The sequence below is a fragment of the Centruroides sculpturatus genome, unplaced genomic scaffold (genome assembly GCF_000671375.1).
Source record: "Centruroides sculpturatus isolate CEXI.00-Female unplaced genomic scaffold, Cexi_2.0 scaffold58, whole genome shotgun sequence".
Classification (NCBI taxonomy): Eukaryota; Metazoa; Arthropoda; class Arachnida; order Scorpiones; family Buthidae; genus Centruroides; species Centruroides sculpturatus.
Genome location: NW_019384407.1, coordinates 139,099 through 150,848, shown reverse-complemented (window position 1 = coordinate 150,848; position 11,750 = coordinate 139,099). Strand labels below are relative to the sequence as shown.

Sequence of the window (11,750 nt, the reverse complement as noted above, 5' to 3'; positions counted from 1 at the left end):
CATGGGCGTAGCCAGAGTTTTGTTATGGGGGGCCTAGTGGAGGCCAACCTGACACAAAATTGAATTATTTCAAATTATTGTTCATTATTGGGCACCAAGCAAGCCGTTCACCTTTTTTTTAGTATTCAAAACTTTTATTTTAGCTTTAGGTGTTTACAAATCGACTCAACACTTTTTCGGCTGTGATTTCCTGGGGGGCACCAGGTTCCCTGGGAGGGGCCGTACCCACCCAGGCTCCCCCCTCGCTACGCCCATGACTACAGGGTGTTTTTAGTGACCCGACATAACCAGACGGATTTTCCCTCGAATAATTTTTGGGATTTTTCGAACCGTCCGAACTCGATCACTAGCATCCAGAGCGGTAGGTTACTATCTTTTTACAATAAGTGGATTCCATTATATTAAAAAAATATAAAAATCTCGAAAGATTAATTTTAAACTTCTTTTAATTTTTACAAGGAAAATGATTTTTATCTGTTTTAACTTTAATTCTTTTTTTCCCGCAGAACTCTCGACGTAGTTTATATTATTATTTTTCAAATTATAAATTCATTTTACAAAAATACATTTCATAAGGCCCGAAAACAGATTTTTATATTACTAATTAGATTCGATTATAATAAACCATTTTCGGAAATATTATTTCAGAAATATTTTATAAATGAATGGTATAATTTTTAAAAGTTACTTAAAATAAATTCGAATACAGTTAATAAAATGAAATATATATATATGTTTTTCTAGCTTTTGCCATTAAATATTTCCCGAATCTACAAGTATAATCGTCTTCTTACATCCCGAATTAGGTTCGATTGTAATAGACATTTTCAAAAGGTTACTTACGGTTGATTTTATAAAATTAAATAAATTAATTTAATTTTTGGTAATTGTTACAATTTAAGTTGTTTTAGATTAATTAAGTATCTAAAGTGATATAATTTAAACTATTTTTAGCTTATGCTACTGGAATCTATTTGGATCAGTTGAATTTTCATGAATGTGTTAACACTGAAAACTTTGAGAAAAACAGGACAATTGTAATTCATCCTCCTCAAGGAAGTGTATGTACTATTAATTTAAATAGGTAATATAATACAGTATATATTATTACAGTAGGAACTTTATCCCTAACCATCTTTGACAGTGTTGTGCATTGCTTTGCAATATTATTCAAATATTCATTAATTCATTAAATCATCAATTAATTCTTTATAATTATTTATAAAATATAATAAATTTATATATATGTTGATTACATAACTGTAAATATTAGTAAAAAATTTAATAAAAAATAACCAATGTTAAGACAAAGGAAAAAAAAGTAATTTAAAATAATGTGGAACAAATTAATAAAAATAAACACCTTCACAAATAGGCTGATGACATTTACCATATTAGTTACAAGTGTTCGGTATCTAATAGCAACAGATTTTTTAGTGCATATTTGAATATTGGGGTATTGTCTGACTGTTGTGGCTGTTGGTGTGTATTTTTTTCCTCTCTTCAATTTGATTCACTATTGCTTCCTTCTGGAAAAACATCAGCATTTCCATCTCAGAAAAGGAAAACTTTTTCACACTATCTCAAGATGGATCATCATGAAATGTAAGAAAACAAATCAGAAGCAAAGAAAATTTCTCAGGTAAGTCAACATAACAATTGATCTTATCTTATATAAATGCCAAACAGGAGATTAACATTCAAGAAGGAATTTGACTTTTGTTGAAACTGTAAGCCTCTTCAAATAGCAAATTAGAAACACTTTTGAACTGTTTAGACAGAATGCAAGCATGGAATGAGAATATAGATACTGCATTAGTAGATGTAAATCTAGGCTATCTGTCCTTGAAACTGATAGAGAAAAAGTTTATTTTAAAGATAACAAATTAAACACAGAAATTAATGTAATTTGTAATAATCTGCATGAAAAGTTAATGAAATTAGAAGATAAAGAAAGAAGGAATAATATTGTAATCTCAAGCATAGAGGACAACGATAAATCGGGCGATTGTTCAGTTAAGGTTCAAAAACTTTTCAATGATAAATTAAAGGTTACAGATGTCAATATTAAGCATGCTTTTTAGAATTGGAAAATTTAAACCTAATATAAAAAGATTTATTATTTGTGACCTGTCTGATTTTGAAGATAAATTAAAAGTTTATAGAAATGTTAGTAATTTAAAAGGCCTAAATATATTCATTAATGATGACTATTCGACAAGTACCAGAGCTGTCAGAAACAAACTAAGACTGTCTGGAAAAGAAATGCATTTAAAAGGAGCTAAAAATGTCAAACTGCAATATAATAGACTAATTATAGATAATAAGATATTTGCTTGTAATTACAAAGGTGAAATTTTCCAGACTGATCGATAACAGTCATTTTTAGGATTATAATTTATAGTGATAAACAGCATAATAACATAAATGACAAGAATGACCAATATGATGATCTGTATTTGGATAAAGATGATAATATGAAAACTTCTCTTCTACAATATTGTAAGTTTACATAATAAATACTTATTTTGATGATATGAAACCGTGCTTTACAATTTGTTTATGCTTCTAACACGATAAAGTGTTATAAATTAAGACACTTGGCGGGTTTTCTCATCTTTATTTAGTTGATTTATCAACTAAATAAAGATCCCACCAAGTGTCTTAATTTATAACACTTTATCGTGTTAGAAGCATAAATAATAAATACTGTTTCCCTAATTTCTGGAATCTGATATAAAAGTTAGATATATATCTGGTAGAAACATGGCATAGATCTTCAGTAGTTGAATCAATACTCTCTGATGACTATAAAATTTATCATCAGATATCTCATATTTGTGAGGGACCTGAAAGATCTAGTGGATGTGTAATTGTTGGGCTTAGATTAAATACAGTATTAGGTTCAACTGATATTACAGACATGATTTGTATTGATTTTACAAATAGATACTGACAAGTTAACCAATATTCAGTTAATAGTGTCATATATTCTGCCTAATAATAACTATGACATTAATTTCAAGAATGCTTTGTTACTTATAGAAAACTACTTGCTACATGGAACTAACTTGATGTTATGTGCATATTTTAATGCTGGAATGGGACATCCTGATTATTTGCCATTTTTTACCAGTAATCAACATATTGCCTTTAGAGTTTCGAATGATTCTATTGTTAATAATAGAGGGAAACTTCTCTTCTCATTTTTGTGAAAAAAATCTATGGAAATTGTTTAAGAAAGTGAAAAAACTAAATACAGATGAATATTATGTTTCATATAAAAATTATTTAAAAGAATATAAATTATTATGTCAAAAAAAAAAAGAGTCTTATTTTTGGAACTTAAATAGCAGATTGGTGAAATGCAATAACTAAAATATTTTGGCAAATAATTAATAGTTTTAAACATAAAAGTTCATTGGGTAATTCAAGAATTTCTTTAAAAAGATGATTCAATTATTATGCTACTAAATTATCTAAAGAACATTCTTTACTTATTAATGATGAACTATTGTCAATGGATGTGTCTAAAGTGTTTCCAATAGAAATGGAATGTTTTACAGAATTTATACTGGAGGAGCTAAAAGAAATTATTAACCATTTTAAAACTGGTACTTCACCTGGAATTGATTTTATTAGTACAGAATATTTAAAGTGTTTTACAGAAAATTTTCTTCTTACAACATTGGAAGTTTTTAACTCTATTAACAGAAATTCTACTTTCCTGGAAAAATGTGAATCTTTGATTATTCCAATACAGTAATACCTCGACTTACGCTATCCTGACTTACGCGAACATACATCCAACTTGGAGTTTACACAAATTGCGAAATTATAACCCGACTTACGCGGTTATCGTTCGGTCCCACCTATCGCATAAGTTTGGGGTATTACTGTATATAAAAAAGGCAGTATGTATGACCCCAAAAATTATTTGCCTATATCTTTGGTTCCTGTAATTTGTAAACTATTTAAATCTTTATTAAATAAAAGAGTTAATGATTGGATTGTTAAATACAATATTTTGTGTGAGGAGTAAGAAGGTTTTCAACCTGGCCAATCTTGCCAGGATTAAATTTTTGTATTAAGTATATTGGTGCAATTGAAATTGCAAAAAAAGAGAGAAAAACTATATGCTGTTTTTGTGCACTATAGATCTGCTTTTTTTGACCATTAATCATTAAAATTTTATGGTCTCTATTAGAAAGAATGGGTATGAATGAACAATTTCTTGGCTTTATAATTAACATACACTCTAAGACTAAGATTTTAGCTGAAGTGACTGATTTATTTGGTATTGACATTAGAGTTTTGCAGGGTGAGATTCTGAGCATGCTGCTTTTTAATTTATATGTTAATGGTTTGATAGTGCAGCTTGCTAAATCTGACCTACCTGGGATTTCACTTCCTGATCAAGTTGAGTTACATGTATTAATGTATCTGACAACATTGTAATCCTTGCTGATACTCCACAAATGTTACAAAAGAAAATCACAATTCTAAAGGAATTCTGTTATGACTATGGATTAACTATGTTTCAAAAACAAAAGTGATGTTGTTCGAGAAGGGTTGTAGACTATCACCCAAAGAGAGATGGTATTTTAATAATCAGCCTATATAAGTTGTTTAAAATTACTTATACCTGGGAGTTCTATTTTCATTTTCTATACAGTTTTTACAGGCTAAAAATTATTGTATTCATAAGGCTAAAATGACACTGGCTTCTGTGTGGCCTATTCTTTCAAACGCAAAAATTAATTCTGCTCATATTTATATAAAATTATCTCACTCAATGATTTCATCTGTACTACTTTATGCTGCTCCTGTATGGGCAATTACTTATCAAGATAAAATGGAAATTGTTCTTGCTTTATATCTTTGAAGAATTTTTATGTTATACAATAAAATTCCAGCTTACATGTTGTAATTGGAGTTTGATGTTTCTAGAATATCAGTATTAATAATAAAAGCAATAGTTTCTTTTTGGATTAGACTATTGAAACTACATAGTAACAGTTATGTTAAAGTAGCATATAACAAACTGTATAAATTGTGTTTAATGATGGGTAATTATACATATAATTGGACGTTGGCATTGAAAAATCTGTTAGATCAACACAGTTTCTCATATCTATGGTTGTCTCAAGATCCTCATTTGATCGAAAGTTATCAAACATTAATTATAGAAGTGTGTTATTAATTATAAAATTTGTTTGTTATATTGTACTAATTTTAGTTTTTATGTAATACTTTAACCCCCTTGTAACAAACTAATGTTCATACAATAAAGTATTGAATTGAATATTTGAATATCAAACCACATGTAAGTGCCTAAGGTTACTAACATCTAATGTATAATATTTATGCATGGCATGATTTCAGATATGCAACGTAAGCCTTCCATTGCTATTGGATACAGAACCTTTGGTATTATTGAAAGTAGTTAAGCCTGATGTTAGTTATATTTATATTAAATTGCCTATATTAGTTATATCAATAAAAGATTAACTTTTTAAATACTGGAAGCACTAAGTTGCCATGAAATCATTTGGCTTATCAAACATTTATGACTTATACATATTTTTAATTTCTGCTTTTAATGTATGTAATAATTAATAATTAGAAAAGAAGCATAGTTATAAAAAACAGTCAATCATCTATATAAATAAAATGAATGTATGTCTGTCTGTCTTTCATGCATTACTACACCATTTATCTGATTGCCATGCAACTTTGGGAAAGTTGTTTAATATACTCCTGTGAAGGTTTCTGGCATAGTACAATTGCCATGAAACTTTGGGAAGTTGTTTAATACACTCCTTCAAAGGTTTCTTGCATAGTACATTTATCCTACGATAGACGGCACGCATGTATATGAGCATTTCATCACAGTTAGGAGTTGAAACTTGAAATTTGGTACACAGTTAGGGTGCATCACGAGAACACATACTAACAAGGGATTTTTTGAAATCCCCCGTGGGGAAAGGGACAGGATTAAGGCTTCAACAATGGAAGTGTTAAGTAACAATTGAAGTGTTAAGAATGGAAGTGTTAAGAGAAAGCAGCATGCAAGATTTACAGGTGCAGATGCAGTTTTTTGCATTAAACTGAATATAATTTTAGACACATCTAAAAATTTTCTAATTAATCTGGAAACAGGGGAACCTAATTCTTGCATTCTGTGAAAACGGGTAAGATTGGCTGTAATGTAATAATCTTAATCTTTGCTATTGTTACTTTTTGCCTAAGCAACGCCGGGCTGATCTGCTAGTTCATAATATAACAAATTAGTGAAATGTTCTCATAAGGCAGAAATTTAAGTGAGATAAGAGTTAGTATATATCATAAATTTTAACAAAAATAACATTTTTTTCAATGTGTTGTATTTAAATTTTCTATTTTTATTTTAATAGGTTTCTGTAATGACTTATCAAATGGATACAATTCTTCCTTCTTCAATTCCATTTCATTTAACGAGTTTAATAGAAGAATCTGCAAATGGAAAGTATGATTTGATGATAAATATACTTCTATAATAATAAAAAAAATTCATAAATTTAACAATTTTCATTTATAAATATATTTACAAATTATTTGTATTTTAAATAAATTGTACATTATTTCTTATGAATATTATTTTTAGAGATTTGGATTTGTTGTTGAAGTTGAATTGCAATATTCCTGCTGACAGAGAAACTCTAAGTGTTGTTGTGCATATCCCCGTTCCCTCAGCAATGAAAAGGTAAGATTAATATGTAACAATTATATTAATATTTATCATAATTTAATTTTTTCAAATTAATCTTACAAGAAAATGAAATATTTATAAAAATATAATAAATTTTATTTTTTATTTTTGTTTTATTTAGTTTTATGCAACAGTTTAGTATGACGGAAAACACGGCAGAATTTGTACCTACAGAAAGAAAATTAATTTGGAAAATTAAGAAAATGTCAGGACAGTCTGAAGCAGTTGCTAGATTTAAAGTAATTAAACTTTTTGAAAATAAAGTTTTATATTAAAATTATATTATATTTATTCAACTTGATAAAAAAATTTAAATAATATTTTCAGTTGATAGAAGCATATCAGAGTGCAGCTAGTCGACTTCAATTAGGTCCAGTTGCAATAGAATTTGAAATATCTAATTTTGTATGTTCGGGACTGAAGATACGCTTTCTTAGCGTAAACGATCACAGACAGGCATCCACACAAATTCATCGTTGGGTCCGATATGTAACATTAAGTGATTCCTATATTTTTAAAATATAAAGGAAATAATGTATTTTATTTTTAAACATATAATTTAAATACAAATTAATAAATAACACCAAAGCATATTTTTTGCTTTGATGTCTAATTTAATCAGCATACTTGTGCTGTTATATTTGGATAAATATTTGATACCATATTGTTTGAAAAATTAAAAGTATTTTAAGAAATTATAAAAAAAATATTTACATTATTTAAATATTGAATTTCATCATGCGCTCTAAATCTAATATAATCTAATTTTCCAAAATCTAATCTATCATTTTGTAAAACTACATTATCAACCAGAGCCAGAAATATTTACTCACAACCGAAAAATTTAAATAGATATAAAATATTTTATATTTTTATAAAAGCAGATGTATCTGTAGACGCTTTTCTATATTTAAAATAAAAATTAGATTTTTTAAACTGCCAAGGTATGACCCATGATCCCTATCTCCCCACTCCCCTGGAGTTCCATACTCCAAAATTTAGTAGCATCAATGCCCCTTATATACAAGTTACCATGCCAAATTTAATTTCTTAATCTTTACTTCATTCTGAGATTTAAATTAAACAGACACTAACAATTTTTTTTTAATCTTTTTGACTATTTTGGGTTTGGAGTTATTTCATTGTTAGGAAATTTATACATTTTAATACACTGAACATTTTGATACGAACTCTAACTCTGTACTCTGATGATTAAGGTGGCAGCCTACCGCTTCAAGGGATCTGGGATCAATCCAGATGGGTCGAAACTCCCCAGGAACTTTTCCGGGGGTGTTCCAATACATCAGACTCTGTGACCCTCGCTATCCAGCCACCCTATTTGAATCTTTGCCTAAAAAAGCTCTTAGCACTCACAGGATGGATAAGAAAAAAAAATTTAGATAAAAGGTAGAATCAGAGTAGGATTACAGAAAAGTGTAGTAATTGAACTGTTCAGTTTAATCTTTTTATACTCGCAGCCCACCAAATATTTCATAATTATTTTGTGACCTCCATTTTTTATATAATAATTTATATTTGTTAAATTATCTATAATAAATTGATTTTTTTATTATTGCTTTATTTTTTTATATAATAAATGTAAAATATAACTTTATTATTTCATTATCTATTTAAATAACATTCAAACTTCACAATTAAACATAAAAACTCATTAATTTTTAACAAAAAATAAAATTAGAAACATTTAAAAATTCATAGAAAAAACAAAAAATATTCAAAAATAATTTAATGAGATTTCTACTGCTAATAATAAAAATATCCTCAACTAAGTTATTAATTTTTGGTTTGAATTGTTTGTAATGCTATCCGCATGCAGGCATCTAATCACAATCGATTGCATTGTTTTTGTTTTTATATCCACCATAGTTGTGAACTAGTGATGTAACGAATAGTATATTCGGCCTCAGGCTGAATACCGAATATTCGGCCAGGAGNAATTTTTAACAAAAAATAAAATTAGAAACATTTAAAAATTCATAGAAAAAAAACAAATAATAATCGAAAATAATTTAATGACATTTCTGCTGCTAATAATAATAATATTCTTAACTATTTTGTTAATTCTTGGTTCAATTGTTTGTAATACTATCCGCATGCAGGCATCTAATCGCAATCGATTGCGTTTTTTTGTTTTTATATCCACCATACTTGAGAACCTTTTTCACGCAAATATGCATAAATTTTGCATAATTTTGCGGCCCCGGCAAACTTCTTATGGACCCCAGGGGGCCGAGGCCTCCCTGTTAAGGAACACTACCTTAGAAGTATGAAGTACATGTCAGCCGTTGCAATTTGGCACAGAGTATTTAGTGCCAAAATCATGCGCACATAAAAAAACCAGATTTGTAGTTAGTCGGGACCAAGAACTGAGTCAAAATAAAATACAAAATGGCGATACTGTTTCTACAAACAGGTGCTGGTGCGAGATTTGTGCATGCGTTGCTCGTTGGGAAGTTCGAAATGTGTTGTGAAATCAAATTTTGACAAACATGTGACACACCTTATGCGTGTATTCTCTTGCAGGATGGCGAAACGACGAGAGCAACATCGGGACAATTCGAGTACAAATACAGTCGACCCCCTATAACGCAGGTTCATATAATGTGGATTCGTATATTGCGGCGAAAAAATTGTGACCATATTCGTATAAAGACGCTAAAAGAGACACATAAAATGCGGTAAAATGTCATCGCTGACTCGTGTCGCGACAGGATTGGTCGAATCTGGAACAATAGTGGACGAGCAGCCAAACTACTTACACGCTACGGACAGTTTAGGCGGTAAGTTGAGTTTACTATCGTCTGTACAGTATATAAATTAGGTACTGTAAGTCCTAATTTATATACTGTACAGACGATAGTATGAAATGTATAAAATTACAGTACTGTAATTTTATACATTTCTTGTGAAAAAACATTTCTTATTCAACGGCCATAACAATTATTTCTATTAATGATGTCTCCAAAGTTCAACGAATTTTTCGCATAAAAATAACTTATTAGAAAACGCACCCACCGTTTGGTGCGCTGCTCCGCGATGAAAGCAAGCTTAAGCAATGGCATCGACGAACGGTGCACACTCGGTAAGTAATCCTACAATTTTTTGTTTATAGCATAATTTATACGGATTATTCCCAAAAAATTATACGTGATTTGGAAATGTTTAGTCAAATTAGTCTAGAGTCGATTAATTTTATGCAAGAAAATTTTTTAAACAGCCGTAGACCGTAAACTGCACACGTATCGGGCTGTGATCGGCTTATGTATTTAATTAAGGATTCCTACAACGTAAAATTCTTATAAAGTAGAACGTGTCCACCGCGTTATAGGAGGGTCAGCTGTATCTTCCCACTTATTGTAGCCATGAACAGGCCCGTGACAACTCAACCCATCGTAACCACGGCGGCAACGAAGCCCGCCGTAATCTACGCCAAAACCCCAAATACGGTATTGGCTTTTCCTCATTGGTTAGTGACCATTTTTCTCTTTTCCTTAGAAAACAGTGTGCAGTCGAGCCCTGAGTCAACGAGACATAAGTCTTCTCCCAAAAACAGCCGTTTTACTTCTTTACATATACTGTATATTTGTGTTTCAACATTCGTTTTCAAGGTTAAAAAAAAACCATCAATTAGCGACTGTTTTCCTATCCTGAAACTCTCCAGTTATAAAAAAAAAACAAAACTGTTTTAAGCTAAAATTTTTTCCGAAGATGTGGCGCGATGGGTAATAGCATAAAATCACAGCGCACTTTAGCTAAATATAACACTACCCCAACAATTACCCTGAAAAGTTCAGATTACCCTATAAAGAAATAATTACCCTAGAAACGGCAATAATGCATAACTAAGCGTCGCCTGCATAGATAAAGGTGAAAGGTCTAGTCCTTGCTATTTCAAGGAAAATGTCACGTCCGAAAAATTCCCATGGGTAACCCGTCGCCACCCGTTGTCGGCCGTAGCGACACTCAGATATTCAATGTCGGGTCATACTTTGATATGTGTGAATGGTCTAGTCAATGGTATTTCAAGGAAAATGTCACGTCCGAGGGAATCCCACCTCTTACCCGTCGCCGGCCATTGTCGGCCTTAGCGACACTCCAATGTCCGGTCATACTTTATAAGTGTGTAAAAGTCTAGTCCTCGGTATAGAAAAAAATAGTGTCACGTCCGAGGGAATCCCACCTCTTACCCGTCGCTGGCCATTGTCGGCCTTAGCGACACTCCAATGTCCGGTCATACTTTATAAGTGTGTAAAAGTCTAGTCCTCGGTATAGAAAAAAATAGTGTCACGTCCGAGGGAATCCCACCTCTTACCCGTCGCTGGCCATTGTCGGCCTTAGCGACACTCCAATGTCCGGTCATACTTTATAAGTGTGTAAAAGTCTAGTCCTCGGTATAGAAAAAAATAGTGTCACGTCCGAGGGAATCCCACCTCTTACCCGTCGCTGGCCATTGTCGGCCTTAGCGACACTCCAATGTCCGGTCATACTTTATAAGTGTGTAAAAGTCTAGTCCTCGGTATAGAAAAAAATAGTGTCACGTCCGAGGGAATCCCACCTCTTACCCGTCGCTGGCCATTGTCGGCCTTAGCGACACTCCAATGTCCGGTCATACTTTATAAGTGTGTAAAAGTCTAGTCCTCGGTATAGAAAAAAATAGTGTCACGTCCGAGGGAATCCCACCTCTTACCCGTCGCTGGCCATTGTCGGCCTTAGCGACACTCCAATGTCCGGTCATACTTTATAAGTGTGTAAAAGTCTAGTCCTCGGTATAGAAAAAAATAGTGTCACGTCCGAGGGAATCCCACCTCTTACCCGTCGCTGGCCATTGTCGGCCTTAGCGACACTCCAATGTCCGGTCATACTTTATAAGTGTGTAAAAGTCTAGTCCTCGGTATAGAAAAAAATAGTGTCACGTCCGAGGGAATCCCACCTCTTACCCGTCGCTGGCCATTGTCGGCCTTAGCGACACTCCAATGTC

The 11,750-nt window shown here is 31.5% G+C and overlaps 1 protein-coding gene across 2 annotated transcripts; it reads left to right on the top strand.

Annotated features, from left to right (window-relative positions):
- Positions 1–891: 891 nt before the first annotated feature.
- On the top strand, positions 892–8,258 carry LOC111618909 (AP-4 complex subunit mu-1-like). Of its 2 annotated transcripts, none has more exons than XM_023360536.1 (5): positions 892–1,084; positions 6,417–6,508; positions 6,647–6,745; positions 6,873–6,990; positions 7,079–8,258. In XM_023360536.1, the coding sequence occupies exons 2-5, from the start codon at positions 6,426–6,428 to the stop codon at positions 7,274–7,276; spliced, it is 498 nt and encodes a 165-aa protein (XP_023216304.1). In that variant the 5' UTR covers positions 892–1,084; positions 6,417–6,425; the 3' UTR covers positions 7,277–8,258. The 2 variants fall into 2 exon arrangements, with proteins under 2 accessions (XP_023216304.1, XP_023216303.1); XM_023360535.1 differs by having other exon boundaries at positions 893–1,061.
- The last annotated feature ends 3,492 nt before the right edge of the window (positions 8,259–11,750 follow it).